This window comes from Palaemon carinicauda, unplaced genomic scaffold, assembly GCF_036898095.1.
Source record: "Palaemon carinicauda isolate YSFRI2023 unplaced genomic scaffold, ASM3689809v2 scaffold121, whole genome shotgun sequence".
NCBI classification, from domain to species: domain Eukaryota; kingdom Metazoa; phylum Arthropoda; class Malacostraca; order Decapoda; family Palaemonidae; genus Palaemon; species Palaemon carinicauda.
Genome location: NW_027168716.1, coordinates 45314 through 67794, shown reverse-complemented (window position 1 = coordinate 67794; position 22481 = coordinate 45314). Strand labels below are relative to the sequence as shown.

At 47.0% G+C, this 22481-nt stretch overlaps 1 protein-coding gene and 1 long non-coding RNA gene across 2 annotated transcripts in view; both read right to left on the bottom strand.

The window, feature by feature from the left end:
- The window catches only part of LOC137635411 (uncharacterized), a 68268-nt gene extending 46264 nt beyond the window's left edge, over window positions 1-22004 (bottom strand). Inside the window, exons 1-2 of the long non-coding RNA XR_011042670.1 lie at window positions 21867-22004; window positions 20068-20262 (exon numbers count right to left, since the gene is read on the bottom strand). This is a non-coding gene — a long non-coding RNA (uncharacterized lncRNA). The remainder of the gene's footprint in view (window positions 1-20067; window positions 20263-21866) is intronic.
- On the bottom strand, window positions 1182-6742 carry LOC137635410 (ADP/ATP translocase 3-like). Its single transcript, XM_068367886.1, has 3 exons — window positions 6670-6742; window positions 3607-3757; window positions 1182-2138 (listed from the first exon to the last, which is right to left on the bottom strand). Exons 1-3 carry the CDS (start codon window positions 6740-6742, stop codon window positions 1655-1657), a joined length of 708 nt encoding a protein of 235 aa, XP_068223987.1. The 3' UTR covers window positions 1182-1654.
- Window positions 22005-22481: the final 477 nt, after the last annotated feature.

Genomic DNA, 22481 nt, shown 5'->3' with positions numbered 1-22481 from the left:
GCTAAATAAGGCATGTATGATGAATGAAAGCATTCAAAATGGCGCCTCCGGTTACTGGCTAAAATTATGCTAATTCCACTGAGAAGGGAGCTTGAAAATATACACAGGAAAGATTTTATACGCAACTTTCCAAAGGCAGAAGATGCTGGAGAATGAATGTTAAACTCCTCAAAATAGCGGTCTAGAACACTAGATAAGCAGGGAGATACACTGTGCGAAAGCGCTACTGAATAAGGAATGAGCCGCCATTTTGGGCCCTGTAATAGTAGGGGAGGAAGGGTAACCTTGATAACGGCTCCCCTTTGATTTCGCCACTCTTCCCCCTCAAAGCGAAAACTATTCAGGGTGAAAATTGCCACGTGTCTTATCAAGATATACGTCCCCTGATATATGCAATATCCTTAAGGATAATGTTAAGGATACTCATGCCAGGAGTTAGAGATCTGGAGACCTATGGTCAATTCTCTGGGAGTATCACTGTAGACAATTATCACTCAGAAAGCTGTCTATAGGAAGCTTCCATCAGGACAACATGGCTATCTCACCCAAAAATAGATTTTTCGCTTTGCTTCAAAATCCGTTTCCTAATCCTGTCCTGCCATTTAACTCTTCTGAGGCCTTTGTTCTGAAATTTACTAAATCTGTTGGTGGTGATTTCATAGTTATACCCTGACTCATGTCCATACCTTAACACCAACCTCACTAAACCGATACATGACCCAATCTTTACATGCAATTTCAGTTGATAGTATTAATTGCTAAACTACAACCCTAGTTGGAAAAGCAGGATGCTATAAGGCCAGGGGCACCAACATGGAAAATAGCCCAGTGAGGAAAGGAAACTAGGAAAATTATTTTCAGAACATTAAATATCTCCTATATAAACTATGAAAACTTTAACCAAAGAGAAAGAAAACCAAGATAGAATAGTGTGCCTGAGTGTACCCTCAAGCAAGAGAACTCTAATCCAAGACAGTGGAATAGAAAGTAACATTAAAACATGATACATATATGAAGGAGTTACTCATCTGTGTCCACTTCTTTGAATGACCAAGTTTGTGACAACCTTAGAACAAGGCTTTAATACTATTAAAGGTCGAAACTTTGTACGTATAGGAACAAAAAATCCCTTTCCAAACCCACAACTTAAATCTAAGATGAAAAATGAAACTTTGACAAAATTTCATTTTTTTTCTCTTTTTATTAGACTTATGTTTAATTTAATACAGGAATGGAGTTGCCATTATTCATTTTTCTATTTCACAAACAGCTCTTTTTTTGATGCAGGCAATGATGGCATTAACGAGACTGTACACACGACGCATCCCATTTTTTTTTAAATTATATAGAAAATATAGACACTGAATTGAGGTCATTTTTTTTTTTTCCATAGTTATCTTATTATATCTCCAACAACACCAAGTAAATAAAAAGACTATACAACCCCTCTCCCCCCATTGCCGGGTTCGGAGAGGAAGCGAACAAGCTTCATAATTTGTACAGACTTTCTTACTACAGGGCAGGTCGCTCCCTCCCCTACCAGCCCGGAGGCTTGTATCGCGCACCCCCCCCCCTCCCTCATCACGACATTCCCTCTTTACACCCAGATGTCCCGGCGATGCGAAGCACCAGGGTCGGGAAAACCGGCCGGGCCTTACTCTCCGCCGCCGGACTTGGTGCCGAAGAGGAGGAGCTGGATCTTGTCGTACATGACGAGGACGAGGGCGCCGCCGGTACCTCTGAGGACGTTGGAGAAGGCGGAGCCGCCCTCCTGGGCTGCGATCTTCCTCCAGCAGTCGATGGTGTTCTTGTACATGATGTCGGCGCCCTTGCGGTCGGACTGCATCATCATGCGCCTACGCACGGTGTCGAAGGGATAGGAGATGATGCCGGAGATGGTGGTGACGGTCTGGGCGATGGCCCAGGAGATGAGGATGCCGACATTGCCTGGAATCATGCCCTTGGCGGTGTCGTAGAGACCGAAGAAGGCGGCGCGGTAGATGATGATGCCCTGGACGGACACTCCGAAGCCACGGTAGAGACCGCTGATGCCGTCGGCCTTGGCAATTCTGACGAGGCAGTCGCCAAGTCCCTTGAATTCTCTCTGTTCGGGGCCCTTGCCAATATCGGCAGCCAACCTACGGAGAGAAGTTTCGTTTAGTCACTAATAACCTGAAGACAATCTTCAAATATAGACAATAGAAAGTACCATGTCGTAAAACTAAAAAATATCTTGATAGCTTTACTAGGTTAATATAAAACTTTTAATGAGGCTAAGAAGAATAATAGGCTTTGGTATATGATACCATTTATGCTTTGGTATTAAAACTCAATATTTTTAATAGGTAAAAAAAAAAAAAAAAAAAAAAAACCTAGAAAATCGAACTGTTCTTGATTTGTTCGCGAAAAAAGAAAAACATGAAGCTCCGTACGAACTGGCAATGGGTAATGTTGAGCTGTGCATGCTAACATCAATGAATGATTATCATTTCTCAGATAATTATTCCTGGAAAATCTAATGGTTCTTGTTTAACCGTGAAGTGAAATCGCTATCTGGCGAGACCGTAAACCAAAGTAAAAAAACTACTTTGAAATCGCACACCAAAACAGCACCGAATAAAATCTTATTATAATCTTGCTTAATTTAACCTAGACTAAAGTACTCGAAGACTCTAAATATTTTCTAAAAAGGCAACCATGACCATTAAAATCTTTGGATACAAGCCGTAGTCTCTACTGAGAACATTTAAAAGCAATAGAATAAAACAGGGGTGGCCAAACATTAGTTTCCCATGCACCAATTTCTTCTCATGATTATTTTTCATCTGAACGAGGAAAAATAAGAAAAAATTCATTAAAAAAAAAGGAGAATCGACAATCTGGTCGACAGAATTATTCGGTTTCTAAAGGAATTTGATGGTATGAATTTCATTACAATTGGTGTCATTAGTGGAGAAAATTGTACCTCAATTTATTTTGAAAATCATGATTTTTGCTAATGAAAAAATTTGGATCAAGACTTGAAACTTGTATATGATGAAGGTATTATATATCTCTAAACTCTGAAACCTATATAGCAATGGTGTATTAAGAATAAAAATGTAGGACATAGCAGATCGTCCCCTTAAATTCTTTTGGGATTTTTTCTAGAAATCAGTATTATTTTTTTTGAGCCGGTATATTTTTTTTTTCTTTTATCATCTCTGGGGTATAGTGCGCCACTTGTAATCGTGCAATGCGTCACTGTTGGCGCATGCGCCATAGGTTGGCCACCTCTGGTATAAGTAACGGCATTATTATTATTTTAATTGCCAAGCTACAACCCTAGTTGGAAAAGCACAATGCTATAAGCCCAGGGGCTCCAACAGGGAAAATAGCATATCACTAACAAACTAGGACATTCCAATGTCTTAAGCGGAGTTTACACGGGCGAACGGTTCATAACAGACAAGTGCTTGCAGTGATGTTCGAATGTGTAAACGGGGTATTTGGTTACCGAACATTTTCACAAGCCCAACTCATCGAACCGTTTGACCAGTAGGTCCGACGAATCGTTCGACCGTGTAAAACCCGCCTCAACGCTGAACGGATTCCGCAAATTCTCACCTGGTTCGAGCGAAGTCAAGAGGATACACAAAGCAGAGGGAGGTTGCACCGGCAGCACCGCCAGAAGCGAGGTTACCTAAGAAGAAACGCCAGAACTGGGTCTTCTTGTCAACGCCGCCAAGGAAAATCTGCGGAGAACGAGGGAGTTTAAAAAAAAGGGTTTATAATAAAATCAATGGTATAATTATCAAAATGCTTAATATTTAGTAACTAGCATATGTGAATAAAGTTATCAAGCAAAAAAATGTTGTACAGAGAAGCGTAAACTTGTCGAAAATTGTCAACTTCTTCACCCCCCCCAAAAAAAAAACTCATTTCCCACTTAATGCTTAAAAAAAAAAACCTACAAACTGTTGTTTTTCCGACAACCACGTCCACACACGACCGATTGTCTCCCCAAAGCACCTGGCAAGAAGCTATAGAAGCATTTGCCTGACCTAATGCGATGGAAATCTCTCTCGATTCTGACAGATATGGGGTTCACCTGGCAGGTCAGTACAGCATGCGTTAATGGATCACAAACTTCCAAAGGAATCTTATTATCCTCGGTTTAGGCAAGATTCGGACCAGACCAAAGATATATAACATATCGAGGATGGAAAAATGACAGCTCAAATTACTAAAGGACATTATTAACAACAAATCTACCATAGTAACTAGTTCTAGCAGAGGTTGGACATTAAGGTGCAAGAAATGAAACTGTATTTGACGCAAGACTAAAAAATAAAAGCAAATAGGGGCCAATGGGTTCCTACAGACCCTTAATTATGCATACAGTACACCTCACAAGGTAAATTTACGCCACTATACCACCCCTAGGAGATGGAACTTTAAATAGATGAAATAGTCATAGAGTAATAATTTGGGGCCTTGAATCTCAACAGTTAAAAGAGAAGAAATGCATATAGTTCACAGCAAGAGGAACACTGAAAGCACCATGGTTAAGGCCTTTCAAGTCCCCCTCCTTGTTCCTTTTCTACTCTTCCGACAGCCTCATTCATACTCGTCCCTCTGTCTTCACAACGCACCTAGCAAGAAACTACTCAAGCAATTGCCTGACCTTAATGCGATGGAAATTTCTCTTGGACAGCTCTCGATTCTGACAGATCTGGGAGTCACCTGGCAGGTCAGTTAAGCATGCGTGGATAGATTAAAGATCTCCAAATGCGAGAATTTTGTTGCAATCTTTTATTAATTAAGTTTCGGAGTAGACCAAAGACATAACAGATCGGAGATGGAAAAATGAATGCTCAACATACTAAGGGACATTAAAATTGGGTTACCTGGCGGGTCAGTAAAGCATGCATGGGTAGATCGAGAATTTCAATGTCTAAAATGTTTCAAAAACAGAAATATTACACCGAGGGATATTAAAAATTTGATACTAAATTAGCGACTACTGTTCAAAATACCACTGTGACTAATTCCTTAAATTCAGATTCAAAACCTCTGGACATTCAGAATGAATATTTGTTCCAGGACTTTGAGAATGGCTAGGATAATGCTGTCGTATACCTAGACGAACATCATAGCTAAAGGCAATAGGACAAAGTTTGGTAACAAGCGACACTAATTGCTAGTGGGTTCCAATATGAAACTGACAAAGGTCTTCCCCCTAACATGTTCTGAAAAAATACAGTCCTTAAAACCTGATACCATTTAAAAAAAAAGATATTTAAATAAGGCTTCTTGTGAATTACTAATAGTACTTCCCAGGAATTTCTTTACTGGGACTTGAGAATGTTGTATAAAACTGTTTTTATTGCTCAAGGAGAGCGATGTACGTTACGAACCGACAAAAAAACCTAAGGCAAAATCAATATCGCATTCTTTTTAATATTGATTTAATGATTAATACTGGTTCTAAATTATTTTGGTAATATTTGCCCACAGTACCTCTATACTGACAAGTCATGACAATTTAAAACAAGTTGAAAGAATGATAAAACTAGCGACACTTTAACTAATTTCACAAAACCTTTCAAGAAATTTACTTGAGCCTGTTCAAGGTTATCAACATTAGTAGTACGTTTAAACTCTGCGTTTGGTGAAATTGAATTATAGTCATTGGGTTAACTAGATAATATTGAGAAGCCACATTGGGAAGCCATCTCAGGAGGAGATTTCATATAGGGATAAACACAAAACTGTCACTGAATCTGTAGTAACAGAATGCATATAATTTTTTATATCTTGCACATAATACCAATAGGAACTTTTTTGCAAAGAAATAGTCTAGAAGATAAGGAATTACTTTCGGAGCATTTTATTCACCTTCGGCCGCTTAACCCCAAATTTTATGAAAGGAATAAAGATTATGCAACTGGAATGATTTGAAAATGTTAAAATGCATATCTATATGAAATTAGGGCATTGGTGTTACTCCTGAAAGCACAGTCTGAAGGAACATTTGCGAGACTGAACAAGATGGAAGAAATGCCTTGTAATATTGCTAAAGGAAGACGAGGCAAAAACTCCCTTGCCCCTTTCTACTCCGACAATCGCATTCGTCCCACTGTCTCCACAACACACCTGGCGAGAAACTATAGAAGCAAATTGCCTGACCTTAATGCGATGGAAATCTCTCTCGCACAGCTCTCGATTCTGACAGATCTGGGGTTCACCTAGCAGGTCAGTTAAGCATGCGTGGGCAGATTACAGACTAAAAGATTCAAGTCATTTCATTAAAACTTACGACCAAAAAAATAGTACACCGAGAGACATTAAAAACTCTACTAATAAATTACTGCCTAACAATTATAATAACGGCAACCAATTTTACCTTTCTCAAATTCAGCATTGAAAAACTTATGCCATACCTCAAGGTAAGAGGAACCAGGTAAAACAACGCCAGCTGGACATTGCTAAATGGTGCCAAGTTTCTCGCATTATACAGTCAATTGACAATACTTCTCTATAACAACAATACTTTATGCTTCCATAAATTGCATGTTATCAACATTTTTTATTTTGAATATAGTACTCGAAATTACACGCGGTTATCATTAGAACGTCTAAAATCACAAATTTTAAGTCATTTGTATTTTTCCTAACAGTACTTACCTCGAACTACTTTCTTAGGAGTATCTGGGATCTCCTCCCTAAACGACCAAGAATTTTGTGCAGTTCCCCCCATCTCCGTTTTCCCTTGTCGGGTCCCTCCGTGGCGGATGGACACTCGCCCTGAGGCGACATGGGGTCAGCGCGCAAGAGTGCGCTACTAGGTCTGTGTCCCCAGTAAGCATATGTTAGGTACTACTTCGAACTCCTGTAAGGCACCCGGGGCAGGATGGGTGGGCAATAACCCGAAAGTAGTTCGAGGTAAGTACTGTTGGGAAAAATACAAATTACTTAAGATTTGTGATTTGTTCCAACACGGAGTACTTACCTCGAACTACTTCCTTAGGAGACTTACACTTTAGGAGGCGGGGTGGACTTACAGGCTGGAAGACCCACCACTACCATTCCAGGACACGGGACCTAGATAGGAGGCTAGGTCCAGACGACACAACGGACAGGGTAGGAGAGTCGGGGGAAGCACATTAAAGTCTACCTGTTTGTATAACTCACTTTTATGCATAATCCGGACATGGGCTTCCACAACATCCATCTCTCACATGGGAGGAGGAAAGGAAAGGGAAAAAGGGTAGCAAGGAAGGGGAGTAAGGAGGAAACTTGTGTCGCTTGCAATTACTTCCCTCGGGCTACCCGGGGCTTTTAGCTTTAAACTTGTTGCATGGCGGAAATCACTGGTCCAATGGAGAAGGAGTCCAGGGACTTCCTCGTGCAGTCTTTCAGGTAGTGGGCCGTAAAGGTGGACTGCCTGGACCATGTGCCTGCCCGCATGATTTGACCTACTGCCATGTTGCTGTCAAATGGCAAAGAAGTGCTAAGACCTCTAATATCATGGGGTCGCGGGGTACCAGGGACTGCAGACCCCTCACTGTCGTAAGCTCTCTTGATGACTTGCCGAACCCAGAAGGAGATCGTGTTCTTTGACACCACCCTCTTTACTTGGCCTGAGGAGACAAACAGACTTTTGATGGCCGGCCGGAGTCTGGCTGTCCTGCTAAGGTATTTCCTGACTGTTCTCACTGGGCACAGGAGCAAGTCTTCCAGGTTGTCTAAGTGAGGGATCGCCGGGACCGAGAACCCCTCGAACCTCGGGTCTGCAATGGCCGGGTTCTGAGTCTTGGCCACAAATTCAGGCAGAAACTTAAAGGACAGGTCCTTCCATCCTTTCGAGTGCGAGACCTCGAACAACAAGCCGTGGAGCTCACTCACACTCTTGGCTGAGGCTAGAGCTAGTAAGAACACTGTCTTGAGGGTGAGGTCTTTATCCAGGATATCCTTGAGGGGTACGAAGGGAGGCCTTGTCAAAACCTTGAGAACTTTGACCACATCCCACTGCGGGACCCGAGAGGCGCGGGGGGAAAAAGATTGCTTGAAACTTCTGATGAGCATGGAAATCTGGCGAGAGGCCCCCAGGTCGATGCCTCCGAGTTGAAATACCTGACCCAGAGCCGCTCGGACCCCCTTGATGGCAGGGATGGAGACCCCCAGGTCGTCCCTCAGGTGGACCAGGAAGTCTGCAATCTTGTGGACTGATGCATCCAGAGGTCTCAGATTCTGTGTGGCACACCAATTCACAAACGTGGCCCACTTGGCCAGGTACACCACGCTCGAGGACTTCCGAAGATACGCTGACATCCTCGAAGCTGTCTTCTCCGAGTATCCTTCTTTCCTTAATAGATGCTCGATGACCTCCACGCGTGTAGCTGAAGGCACTGAGGGTTTTCGTGAAACCTTCGAAAGTGGGGCTGGTGCAGCAGATCTTCGCTTATTGGCAGGGGCCACGGAGGAAGGGTGGCCAGGTCCTGTAGATCCACGAACCACTCCCTCTCTGGCCACCAGGGCGCTACCAAAGTCGTCCTTGTAGCCCTTGATTGGGGGAAAGGCATACACGTCGAGTTCATCCCACAAGTGCTGGAAGGCGTCCTCGAATGATGCTGCCGGGTCTGGCACAGGAGAACAGAACAGGGGGAGCTGAGTGTTGAGCCTCGTGGTGAACAGGTCTATCACCGGTGAGCCCCACAACTGGAGGACCTTCTGGGCCACTTGCGGGTGTAGGGACCACTCCGACCCCACTACTTGCCCTGCCCTGCTGAGGCCGTCGGCTAGAATGTTTCTCTTCCCCGGAATGAACCTGGCTGTGAGAATGATGTGATTCCTCTCGGCCCATTCCAGGATCTGAGACGTGAGATCGCACAGCTCCCTTGACTTCAATCTTCCTTGTTTCTTTATGTAGGCCATCACGGTGGCGTTGTCGCACATGAGGGCTTTTGTGTTTCCCTGAAGGCGATGGGCGAATATTGCGAGGGCCTTTTGAGCCGCCAGAAGCTCGAGCAGGTTTATGTGGAGGAGCTTCTCCTCCGGGGACCGCTTTCCCTCTGCTGTCTCTTCGAGCAGATGGGCTCCCCAACCCTCATTTGACGCGTCCGTGAAGAGCAACATCTCCGGAGGAGCGGACGCGAACGGCATCCCCCGTAGGGTGTTTGCCCTGTAGGACCATCAGAGGGGCATGTTCCTGGAGGCCGGAGTCATCCTGACTAAGTCCTGAGGCGGGTCTCCCGGTGACCAAAGGTCCTTCAGATTCCACTGGACCGGCCTCAGCTTGAGCCCCCCCTGAGGAACTAGCTTCTCCAGCAAGACCAGGTGGCTCACGAGTCTCTGCCAATCCTTGGCTCTCCTTGGTGCATTTGTTAGGAATGGTCGTATCACATGATCCAGATTGTCCAGCCTCTCTTGAGAGGGGAATACCCTCGCTAACTGGGAGTCCAGGACTATGCCTAGGTACGTCATCCAGGTGGTGGAGACTAACAGGGACTTCTCTAAATTGATGGTAACCCCAAGTTCTCTGCAAAACTGTAACAGCTTTGCCCCCTGCTCCTTTAAGGCTGCCTCTGAGGCTGAAAGCAGCAACCAGTCGTCGAGATACCTGATCAGCCTGATGTCCTGCTTGTGTGCCCAGGCTGAAACCACGGTAAACATCCTCGTGAACACCTGAGGAGCCGTAGACAGGCCGAAGCAGAGGGTCCTGACTGTAGAGACTGGGATCCCCACTTCACCCTGAGAAGCTTCCTGCTGGAGGGGTGTACGGGGATCTTCTTGATCCTCTGTGTCGGCTGTATCCTTGATCACGGATGAACCCGTGGGGGCGGCCGTATCCCTTACCTCCGGCTGGCTCGACGGAGCGGCTGCCTCCATCACGGATAGAGCCGCCGGGGCGGAGGTAGCCGTCATGGATCTACCCCCTCCCAGGGGAATCCGTGGAAAGTAACTGTCCTGTTGTGCTAGCGGCTGCATCCGATGCCTGGATGGAGCCGGTGAGACTTTGGACGTGGGCACCATGCTGCCAGGCCGAGCCAGCGGCTGCCTTCGCTGAACAGATGGAGCCGGTGACTTGCTGGGCAAGGGCAAGGTGAAAGTTAAAGTGTGCCAACGGGTGCATCCAACGCGTGAACGGAGCCGAAGAGACACTGGGCAAGGGCGCAGAAGCGGCTCCAGCGGCCACCAAGGCAGGCACTGGAGCGGCAAGAGCCCTGTTCGACCCGCAAGGGAGAAAAGCCACTTTAACCCACTTCTTCCTGGAAGAACTCCTCTTCTTGTTCTTCCTCCTCGTAACCTTGGCCTTCTTCCTCGAAGGGCCTGCGTTTGAGCTCGACTTCTTCCTCTTAGACCTCTTCCTCTTCTTTCTCATCTCCCGGCCGCTGGAATCCTCCGACGATGACGAGCTGGAGGACGAGAAAACATCCGAGGTAGATGAAGAGGAAGAGGAGTTATCGGAGTCCTCTGTGTCTTCTGCCACCAACCTAGGGGCTTGTAATTGTGCTACCGGGGTGATGGGCTGCATGAAGTCCGGCGGCAGAGAAGCCAAAGGCGCCGAGGGAGTGCGTAGTGCCCCACGTGTGGCAAACCAGCCAGAAAACTCCTCCTCTTGCCGCATGGGTGACCTGAAGGGCGTCCTTGGCACCGTCCACACAATGGAGTCGGGGTCCGAAGAGCACGTGGCTTGCCTTTCTCTGTCTAGCCCGCCCCTGGAAACCGCTGTTCTTGAAAAGCACTGCCACGATGGAGGGGATGGAGTTGTTCCTGACCTCCCCCACACCAGGTCTTCACTCGAGACTGGTCCTGCGGGCAACAGAACCTCATCTACGGAACACACTTCCGTCACGCTAGCAGACTCCCCACTCATCTGCGTAGGAACAATACAATTAGGATCAATGACATCAGACTCATGGGGAACGGCAATGGGCCGTTTCCCCGCAACGGACTTACCTCGTCCCCTACTCTGGGTAGGGGAAGGGGAAGGAGAACCTCTCTCCGAAGGAGCTGAAGGCGACGTCAACGGCGAGCTGATACCTGGCTTCCTTGGAGACCGCTTCGACGCCTTTTTCTTCTTTGTTGCATACAAGGTCCACTGCAGCTCCGGCCAGGACGCACACTCCAGACACGTGGAGGCAGGCGAGGACACCCTGCCTCTACACGAGGAGCTCAACGTGTGCGGGTCGACATCCGGCTTAGAAAGCCAAGCCCCGCATGACTTACCGGCCTTGGGCCCAGGATGACGACGTTGGGATTCCATACGAGAATACACAAGCAACACAAGTAACACAAGGAAAGGATGTAAAATGATATTTTCATAATAAAATGACAAATTCGTAGATATTTTGTATTTTTCCTAACTATACAAACCTTAGCTATTTAATAGGGGTTATTACTTTCGGCGTAGCTGAAATGTCGAGCCATTAGAATTTTAACGAGGGTTTACTACCCCGCCACTAGTTAGCGGGGAGGGGGGGGGAAAGGGAGGGTAGCTTGCTTCTTCCCCCCCCCCTCACACACACACCTGTGCTTGAGCTCACTTTGCTTGGAGGTAGGACTTCAAGGGGGATATGGCTGGCGGGCAAGTTTGATCAAATAGCTAAGGTTTGTATAGTGAGGAAAAATACAAATTATCTACGAATTTGTCATTTGTTCCGTAACTGACATACAAACCACGCTATTTAATAGGGGTGACTCACCCAATAGGAAGGGTGGAAAGTCCCAGCCGGTACTGGCTTTTGGCTTTGGCCGGGGACTCATTATTTGACACTCAACAATAAGGAGTCCCTGCACCTCGCTGGAACCTTGCTACGCAAGGTCTGAGGCCTACGCAAGTTGTGTGTGAAGGTATAACAAAGTGTGACTCATCCAAGGAACTTGACCTGTAGTCCTTTAAATGGAAACTTTAGGCTAGGACTCTCCCAATACCACCTCGTCAGGGTATGGGGACGTGACAGTATTAGCTTAATACTAGGAACACAAGGAAACATGGTTTACCTGCAATGGTTTGAGGTCAGCTGTGCAGAGAACCCAGGATGCTGCTTTCCCCAAGAGAAGGGAAGATGAAGAAAAGAATAAGGGCCAGACAAACCTTTTCATTCATGCACACTAAGACCGGGTAACAATGCCCTCAACCTTCTGCTACTTGTCCACTAAGGAGCCTGAGGTACTAAACCAGCTGTTGTGCAGCCACCACAGGGCCGATAGAGAATGTATTGAGCCTCCTGTGGGTAACGTCTTGCAGGTAGTGGGCTGTGAAGATCGTCTGACAATTCCACACCCCAGCCTGAAGAACCTGCGTCACTGAGAAATTCTTCTTGAAGGCCAGTGACATCATGTGCTCTAGGGCGACGTGACGGAGGGGGGTCTGGATTCAGGAACAGATGGATCACCCTACGAATCCATGCCGAAATGGTATTCTTGGTGACCCTCCTCTTAGTCCTCCCAGTGCTAACAAACAATGCTTGCACTTGAGGACGGACTGCAGCCGTTCTTTTGAGATATAGCCTCAGACTCCTTACTGGATACAGTAGGAGATGGTCTGGGTCATCTGTTACAGAACGATGACTCGAAATCTGGAAGGAGTCGAACCGAGGGTCCGGCACCCCCTGGATTCTGAGTATTAACAATAAACTCAGGGACGAATTTGAACGTTACCTCCCCCCATCCCCTTGAATGGGCGATGTCATACGAGAGACCATGAAGTTCACTGACTCGCTTGGCCGAAGCCAAAGCTAGTAGGAACAGAACACCGTCTTTCAAATTAGGTGGCGATCTGAAGTCTGGCATAATAGTTCGTAGAGAGGTCTCTTAGGAGACCTGAGAACTCGAACCACGTTCCATGGAGGAGGTCTCCCTTCCGACTGAGGGCAGGTAAGTTCATAACTACGTATGAGTAGTGAAAGTGTCCATTCCTTTGAGCCTGAAGGTTAGACTTAAGGCTGAGCGATAGCCTTTCACCGCCGAGACTGAAAGGCACATTTCTTCCCGCAAATACACGAGGAACTCCGCTATTGTTGGAATAGTTGCATCGAGTGGAGAGATACCACTTCCACGACACCAACCACAGAAGACTTTCCACTTTGCCTGGTAGAGATGAGGATGATTTTCGAAGATGTCCAGACAACCTAATCGCAACTTGTTGCAAAAATCCTCTCTCAGCGAGGAGATGCTGGATAGTCTCCAGGCGTGAAGTCGAAGCGAAGCTACGGCTTTGTGGAAGATGTTGGCATGTGGTTGTCTGAGTAGATTGTGTCGTGGAGGGAGTTCTCTCGGAGTTGCAGAAGGTCCGGAAACCATTCCGCGTGATGCCATAGCGGAGCTATGAGGGTCATTGAAAGACTGACCGATATTCTGGTCTTGTTGAGCAACCTTCCCATCAGACAGAACGGGGGAGAGGCGTACACGTCGATGTTGTCCCACCGTTGTTGGAAGGCATCTTGCCAGAACGCCTTGGGGTCCCGGACTGGGGAGCAGTATAGTGGAAGCTTGAAGTTCAACACTGTCGCGAACAGATCCACAGTCGGGGAACCCCACAAAGTCAGGACTTTGTTGGCTACTAGAGGATCCAAAGACCACTCGGTACTCCCTATCTGAGACGCTCTGCTCAGATTGTCGGCGAGCACATTCTCTTGCCTGGAATGGAGCGTGCCGATAGTGGAATGGAGCGTGCCGATAGTGGAATCGAGTGGACTTCGGTCCATCTCAGTATCTCTACTGCAAGAGGGGATAGCTGCTTCGAAAAGGTACCTCCTTGCTTGTTGATATAAGCCACTACTGAGGTGTTGTCGCTCATCACCACCACAGAGTGACCCGCCAGGTATTGTTGGAACTGCTGAAGGGCCAAGAAAACGGCCTTCATCTCTAGAAGATTTATATGGAGGCACTTTTCTGATTCTGACCACAGGCCTGAGGTCCTGTGGTGTAGAACGTGGGACACCCACCCTTTCTTTGAGGCGTCCGAAAACAGCATCAAATCCGGGGGAGGACGAGAAGGTCCACTCCTCTTCGTAGGTTCTCGTCTGTCACCCCCCACTGGAGGTCCGTCCGTTCCGCAGGTCCCAAAGGGATCATGACGTCCGGGGAATCGCAACCTTGATTCCACCGGGACATGAGTCGCCACTGGAGGGATCTCATCCTGAGGCGACCGTTGGGAACTAGACGAGCCAAAGATGAGAGGTGACCGAGGAGACGTAACCACGATTGGGCTGGAAGCTCTTCTCGTCTGAGAAAAGGGCTTGCGACCTTCCTCAGCCTTGCTATCCTGTCGTCTGATGGAAAGGCTTTATGGAGATTGGTGTCTATAATCATGCCTAGGTATACTGTACCAGTCTTTGAGTTGGAAGCAGAGAGGACTTCTTGAGATTTACCATGATCCCCAGATCTTGGCAAAGTCCCAGAAGTTTGTCTCGGTGTTGAAGAAGGGATGACTCCGAGTCTGCTAGAATCAGCCAGTCGTCCAGATAACGGAGGAGACGGATGCCGATCCTGTGTGCCCACGATGATATTAGGGTGAACACTCTGATGGAAACCTGTGGTGCTGTGGAGAGACCGAAACACAGCACCTTGAACTGGTACTCCTTGTTGTCTAGGCTGAATCTTAAGTACTTCCTTAAAGACGGATGGATTGGGATCTGGAAGTATGCGTCGTTCAGATCAGTCTTGAGGTCTCACTGCAAGTCTGACCGTGTCTGCAGTCTCCAAGCTGAACGGAGCAGGCCCTTCGGGCAGAAGTCCAGACCATATTGAAGAAGGGCGCTCTCCAGGAGGTCCTCGACGGGTCCATAGGCTTCTTCAGTCGACTTTCTTGTAAAGAAGGCGTCTGGAGGCTGGAGGCCAGTCATCGACCTCTCGGCTCTGAACAAGTTTGCTTGACAAACTTGTTCAGAGCCGAGAGGTCGATGACTGGCCTCCAGCCTCCAGACGCCTTCTTTACAAGAAAGTCGACTGAAGAAGCCTATGGACCCGTCGAGGACCTCCTGGAGAGCGCCCTTCTTCAACATGGTCTGGACTTCTGCCCGAAGGGCCTGCTCCCTTGCTGATCCCATGGCAAGGGAGCTCAATGACACTGGATTCATCGTCAGGGGAGGTAGAGATGTTGTGAACGGGACGTGATATCCCTGACTGATTACGGAAATCGTCCAGGAATTGGCCCCGAGTTGCTGCCACCTGTCTGCGCAACTTTGAAGGCATCCCCCCACTGGTGGACATGCAGGGGGACTGCCAATCCTAGCGTTTGCGGCCTCGGCTGCTCCCTCTAGGATTCTTCCCTCCCCTGGAGGGCTTCTTGCCTTTCCTGTCCTTGACAGGAAAGGGCTTAGACACCACTATCTTCGCTGCCGTTGTCGGTTTTGTGGTCTTGGTAGGACGGGGTTGCTGGGGTGCTGGAGGCTTATAGGTGTTGGATGTTAAAGCCCTATGTAGGAGGGAGTCTTGGTGGGACTTCCTACGCCTCTCAGCAGCATGCTCCACGTCCTTAGGCTCAAACAGGTTCGTTCCCATCACGGAAGAATGTCTGAGCCTGCTTATCTCGGTGCTAGAGACCTTCTGATGGAACCTCTCAGACACCGCATCCCGACGTTTCAGGATGGTGTTTGCCCACAAGTTTGAGACTTGGTGGGCCAGAAACTCGATCGTGCGAGTGCCTGAGAGTAAAAAGGTCTCCATAGCTTTCCTGGTACGTTCTTTGGATAAATCCTCCGAACGTATCAGGATACCTAAGGTCCCTAACCAGATATCCAGCCACGAAGCGGCCTGCATGGCACACTTCGCAACCTTTTCCTGATTAAGGATCTCAGTCACCGAGAATGAGACCTGCCGGTTGGAGAGTCTCTCAAGAGGGACTCCCCTGGTAAGCTCTTCCAAGGAATGGTGAAGAGGAAGAGCTAAACAAGGCTCCTCTAAGATCTAGAAGTACCTCCTCTGCTGTACACGAGGAGGTGGGAGAAGCTTGTTGCCAGCACTGGATCGGCTGGAGGAGGCTAGCTCAGAGAGCTGGACCGCGATCTTGTCCCTGGTACTCTTAACCCCCTGAGACCAGGGCAAAGCTGCACTGGCCTTAGAGGGTTTGTGAGTCCCAAATACTCGGTCCAAGACCGTGTCTTTGCCCTCTCGAGGAGGGATCTCTGGGTCCGCAAACCCATTGAGAGTCCTCATAAGGGTCAGAACCTGCCAAAATACATGTTCTGACTCCTGCAGCTCTCCTCCGGAAGGACTAGTAGCGAAGTCTCCTGTCCTCAAAGGCTCTTCTTGGGGAGACTCACGGACGTTCTCCGAGTGACTGGCTGGCTCTGGTCTAAGTCTTGATGAGGACTTCGGTACTGTCTTGGAGTCCTTCGACTCCCTCCTGGGAGGGATGCAGGACTCCAATAACGATGGAGGTAGGCTCTTCTCCGCCCCTACCCGAGAAGACTTTTCAGCGCGAGGTTGGGTTTCCCTCAATGGTGCGGTAGGGGAACGTCTCGCCTCTCATGACTCCCCTGAGGACGGGAAGTCCTCGTCCGAAGGGGAGGGAGAAAACTCTGGGGGGGAGGGGGCCTGCCTCGAAGACTTACGAGGAGACAGCTTCGTCCTTGGAGAAGTTACAGCGTCCGAAACTCCTCTTTTCCTCTTCAGGGGAGTAGATGCAGCCAAGGATTTGTGGCCCAACTCAGAGAGAACAGGCTTGAAAGCCTGTGCTACCGCTCTGATTAGAGCCCAAAACCAGGGCTGCCGGCTGACAGCTGCGCTGCCAGACACTCCCTCTGGAGGGACAGGAATCGACGGATCCCTGGGAGGAGTTTCCATAGGGGGGTTAGCCTGTAAGGAAAAAGAAGATAAGGAAGAAATGTCCCTGGACCTTTCTGGAACCTTCCCCCCTACCGGCGAGAGCGCTGTTTAGTGCTTGCGGGGGGGGGGGGGGGGGGGGGGGGGGGGGACCTTACCGCGAGTTGTCCTGCAGCCTCACGCGTGGGAAGGTATTGGCTATCGCGCGATGCGGAATATCCGGGGTCGCGCGCGGGAGACTGCTGGCACGCTCGATTGCGAGGGTGCACGCGGGTGAACGGACGAGAGATGGCGCGCGCGGGAGACTTCATAGAGTGCGCAGGAATAAGATTGCACGCTTGCGCGCGCGTGGGTGAATGTTCGCGCGCGCAGGATCAGGATGAAGAGCTCGTGCGGGCGAGAGATCTTGCGCTCTAGATGTCGATGGGCGGACGCGCGCAGGAGAGATATCTCTTGCGGGCGGGCGCGCAGCTGTAACATGCTTGCGTTGGCGCGCCTCTGGTGGGCGCACATCAAGAGGGGATGGGCGTGGGCGCGCGTACACATCCTCGTGGGCGCTTGTAGGTCGCGCGCTGGCAAGGGATGGTGCGCAGGTGAAGGTAGACGGCGCGTCGGCGAGCGCTGGCGCGTTGGAGAGCGTCGGCAAGTAGGGGAAGTTCTAAACTTCCCTACTGCGCCCAGATCCGAAGATCGTGGGCGCAAAAGGTTGAGGGCACGTAGTAGCGCGTTGGCGCGCGGGTGAATGCTGCCGCGCTTTATCAGGAACCTCAGTAGCAGGTGCACGCTGGCGCGCTATATCAGGAACAGTAGGAGAGCGCCTGAGCGCTAACACCGAAACCTTAGAGAGGTCAGCTGAACGTTGGCATGTTTTGCATGGCGCGTAAGGGACGTAAGCGCTAATTTGCACGTACGGCCTTGTTGCCCTTTAGGGACCGGTGCCTGTTTTATAAAAACAGGTTTAGTTGGTGCCCACAGCGCATCAGCAGCCAGGAACAGCGACAGCAGGTCAGCAGGTCTGACTGGTAGAAGGTCGGCGTGTCCTTTGTAAGGACGACCTTCCACCGAAGGGGATCGCGAACGATCTGCAGAGAGGTCCAGGGTTGTAGCAGGAACAATCGGAGATCGATGACGGGGCTCCTCTGCGGCGGACTGCGGCGATGACGACGAACCGAAGAGGCGCTTCCTCACACCCTTATAAGGTGAAGGAAGGCCTCTACGACGAAGAGGAAGGCGAGCCTTACGACGTATGCGCCCTCTGTGGGCCGTTGGGTCAGCAAGCTGACCATCGGCAGTCCTCCAAAGAGGAGTCTCTATGAGTGAACTCCCCCGAGGGGGAGAATCACCGGCAGGAGAGACTGTTGGACTTAGTTCCTCCCTCGAAGGTTGAGCAGAGGGAGAAACTAAGCCTTCAGCTACAGCAGGTTGAGCAGTTGCAGAGGTATTAGGAGATACCGCATCGAATACCTCTGCCACCACAACGTCGACGATAGACAGAGGATCAACCTCTGCCAACGTAGGCAATTGCTTGACAGCGGCACCCAACCGGATGATGTCAAACAAGGCTTCCTTGGAGGGCGAACCTTCGAGCCCCAAGGAAGGCCAAAGCTGAAATAAATCAGTTACATTAACATTTAAATTTAAATCCTCCCCCGGGGGAAGAGGTGGAGCTGCCTCGCTAGGGGAGGCAATGCCATCTCTCGAACCCCAAGATCGGGAAACAGAACCATGGTCTACGCTACCACTCGATGGTTTCTCGGAAGAAACCGATCGAGTGGGAGCTTCGGAATGGGCAACGGGAGAAGAGTCCTTGGGTTTTTCTCCTTTCAAAGAAATCTTCGAAGGAGAAATATCCCACCTGGACTTCTTCCGTCGCTGAGAAAACCTCTCCCACTGGGAGGTAGACCACTCCCAACACTCACCACACTTATTACTACTATCACACCGTTGGCCCCTACAGGAAGGACAAGGGAGTGAGAGTCCGTCTCGACCGCCGACATAAATGTACCACAAGGGCGGTCGGGTAATCCAGGACATTTGCGCATGATCGCAGAGGCCAACTTCACAAACAAACCTGTAGGAGAGAAATCAAAAAGACATTAATGGCTGTCAGAGAGGCGAGGGTGAGAGCGGACACGTCCGACTACCACCCGAGCCGAGAGCAAAGTGAGCTCAAGCACAGGTGTGTGTGAGAGGGGGGGGGGGGTTAGCAGGCTACTCTCCCTACCCCCCGCTAACTAGCGGTGGGTTAGTAAATCCTCGTTAAAATTCTAATGGCTCGTCATTTCAGCTACGCCGAAAGTAATAACCCCTATTAAACAGCGTGGTTTGTATGTCAGTTACGGAACAAACACCGGTACAGTATAGATCTTGTAAATGAACATCCAATGCTGTGTATCTTTTTGGTGGCTTCTAAAGCTTTTATTATTGTCACTAATCATGGGATTTGTATAGCCACAGTAGACAGATTCTACTCTATATCACTTTATTTCTCTATACCTTACCTCTGTCATTTCTTCATTTCACTCATGAAAAAGTCAAGCAATTCATTTCCTTGGCTTATGTGAGTATCCAGATCCTACCTTTAATCACCACAGTTGTAACAAACTGGCAACATCTCACTCATAAACTGTACTCTTGAGGAATTCTACATTCTATGACCATCGAAAGTTAATAGAACTCTTGATCTTCAGTGTCCAGACAACAATACTACAACAGACTACTGTAATTAGTTTCATCATGCCAGCAATAGCCATCTCACAGCTTGAACCGAGTGATACTCCTTCCTCGAGGGGCTTTTAACTATGGCTGAATTATGTTCAACACTTTTTACCTCAAGGTACAAATTACAAGGTACAGTACTGCCTTCCATCAAGACCTCTTCTCCTCCTCTCCATCAAACCAAGCAGAGATGCACTTAATCAATAGTCAATTTTCAAAAGGAGAAAGATGGAAATTAACAAGATTTAAGTTTCTAAAGAATTCTCCTTTGGAAGGGATGTTTGGCTCCTTGGTAAACTTTCAAGTATCATTCTTCTAAATATCAAAATAAAATGGCTCAAGTGATTTAAATTTTGGTATTTCTAAAACACAGTCTTAAAAATCAATGAAATTAGACAAAGTAAAAGCCGAATATAGAACATAGAAAATAATGCTTAAGTTGGAAGCATTTATTGCTCTTACATATTATGACAATGAATCAAAATCAAGTCTGGTACTTTATGATTAAATGCAGGCAAGAAGGTTCTACTGTACGATGAAAAACAAGATTTCCAAGTGTAGACATTTGAATGAAATACGAGGCACTAATCTTACCTAAAGTTGTAATGCATTTCAGCGTACGGAGCCCTTTCGACTTCTTCATTACTAAGGGTCGAAACTACCGCCAGCGAATCAGATCCTGTGCTGATCAACGTCTGTCCAGTTGAAGGGCTCGGCTGAATCCACCGCACTGAGGTAATCTCACCCTTGTGTCCTTTGGGTGGGTGATGCTCCAACAACATTGCTGTCCTGAAGTTGAAAGTCAAATCTTAGATCTACACCTGACTGAAATATATATAAACAGGGTCACTTTACTAACTCAATCTCTTAACCCTTTTAACCCCAGGCTCTTTGGAAATTTCCAACCCTTAACCCCCCCGGGAGTTATTTTATCCCCAGCACATTTTGCAGTATATTTTTTTTTTTTTTAAATGCTCTAACAGCCTTAATTTTTGTCATAGAGAGGTCAAGTTGGTCTCATTCCCTTGGAAAATGCCTGAATTTTCTCAAAAAATTACCAAAAATATGAAAAAAAAAAATTTATGGCATTTTTTGCAAGGACGTACCGGTACGTCCATGGCGGTAAAAGGGTTAATGAGAAAAAAAGATAAAGTTGTCCGTTGTCAAGAAGATGCTATCCAAAGAATCCAACTTGGGTGACTTGAAATAATGTAAGTAGAGTCAAGCTATATTTGTTTCTGTTAGTATTTATCATGGGAAGATTGTCATTCGTTGCGAGAAGAAGTGTAAACTTTCTTATTACTTGTAAAATATTTTTCCTTTACAAAATATGAGTGAAACGGGTACGAATCAAACACAGGATAGGCTAAGAATATGGCAGTCTAAGGGGGGGGGATTGCAGTGGCAATAGCACCCCAGTTAAGTAGGGTTGAGGTTTGTAGGTTAAGTTAGGTGAGGGCGTTTAGGTTAGGTGGTGGTATTACGTAATGGATTTGAGGCTCTTTTGTAGTACAGGGGTCATGTCTTACGAAATGCTAGAAAATGGGAAGAAATGTCCATTTTCTATGCACGCTGGAGGACCTGGCCGCTGATCTACATGGGCTCCAACAAATACCATAATGGAAGAAATCACACAAGAGCATCATCAAATTTTTGGTAATAGTTTACAACACCACGCTCTCCATTTACTCCGAAATAATGCAATCCTGCAGTTTTCATCTTCTTGCACAGTAATTAGGTGGTTATTTAAATTCTGGGAAAGCAATAATTAGCCAGATATGTTGAGGAAGGGGGAAGGGGTTAGAGAAAGAAAATAACTCGGTTTCCTCACTAAACGACATGGAACTGACATGTCAACAAAGTCAATGAAACAGAATTCGTGATGCCAGCATACATAAACAGAAGTTCGTGATGCCAGCGTACATTTGATATACTGTATATTCAAAATATACTTAATCAAAAATTGAGTGATTACTCAAAAGTGTCACTATTTGTAAATTGCATATTTTATGGACACTTTTGAGTAATTAATCCATTTATAACTAAGCATATATTGAATATACGTTATTTACTACAGGAAATCATATTTTTTCTGTGCGAAAATCGAACCCTGTAATACAATACAAATTTACCAAATACTGTTCACTGAACAGACATGTGATCAGCACTTGTCCAATATACACATTGTAAACACGGGATAGGAAATATCCCTTTGATTTCATAAAAAAGCCTGAAGGATCCTTTACAAGGGCAGACAGGGTCAGGAAATCAACCCAAAATGAGATGGAAATTACAATGATCTGGGCTACGAAGCCGTCAGCCAGTTTGCAATGGCTACAGCTTACAGCCTACGAATATCTATTATTACTTGATAGACCGTTCTCTAAACCTACCTTAGGATCAAACAGCAATATTCCCGTATCGGCGGCATAAGCAACTGTGTCCTCGGCCCAGGAAATACAGGAAATACACCTGGGTGTTTGATTAACAGATTTAACACAGGCCGCCATAATCACGCTACACTCTCCATGGTAACCCGTGACGTCACAAATGTCAACAACGCAGTCAGCTAATGTCGAACAAGTAACCAGCATACAAATAAAGTAAATTATAATTATCTGGCTTTTAAATTAGCTAGAACTATAAATTCTATCTCTAAATCATTATTAATTAATGTAGTTTATTTTTAAAATATTAAAATGCTTCTTGATTATATAATTATGAAGAATCTATCAATTCTATGATGACTTTTTTATACGCTTAAGACTAAAAGCTGACTTGGAATCCTCCTTTAGTAACATGTAAACAACTGATCTAATATCTACCTTAGATTGCTTCATCAATGTGTATTTTATTATTATTATTATTATTATTATTATTATTATTATTATTATTATTATTAGATAAGCTACAACCCTAGATGGAAAAGCAGGATGATATAAGCCCAAGGACTCCAACAGAGAGAAAATAGCTCAGTGAGGAAAGGTAAACTACAAGATAAGTAATGA

Coding starts and splice junctions, on each gene's coding strand:
- LOC137635410 (XM_068367886.1), bottom strand. CDS start 6,742: ATGGGGGGAACTGCACAAAATTCTTGGTCGTTTAGGGAGGAGATCCCA. Junction 3,758..6,669: donor TCCTAAGAAAGTAGTTCGAG/GTAAGTACTGTT, acceptor AAACCCTTTTTT/TTAAACTCCCTCGTTCTCCG. Junction 2,139..3,606: donor CTTGACTTCGCTCGAACCAG/GTGAGAATTTGC, acceptor TTCTCTCCGTAG/GTTGGCTGCCGATATTGGCA.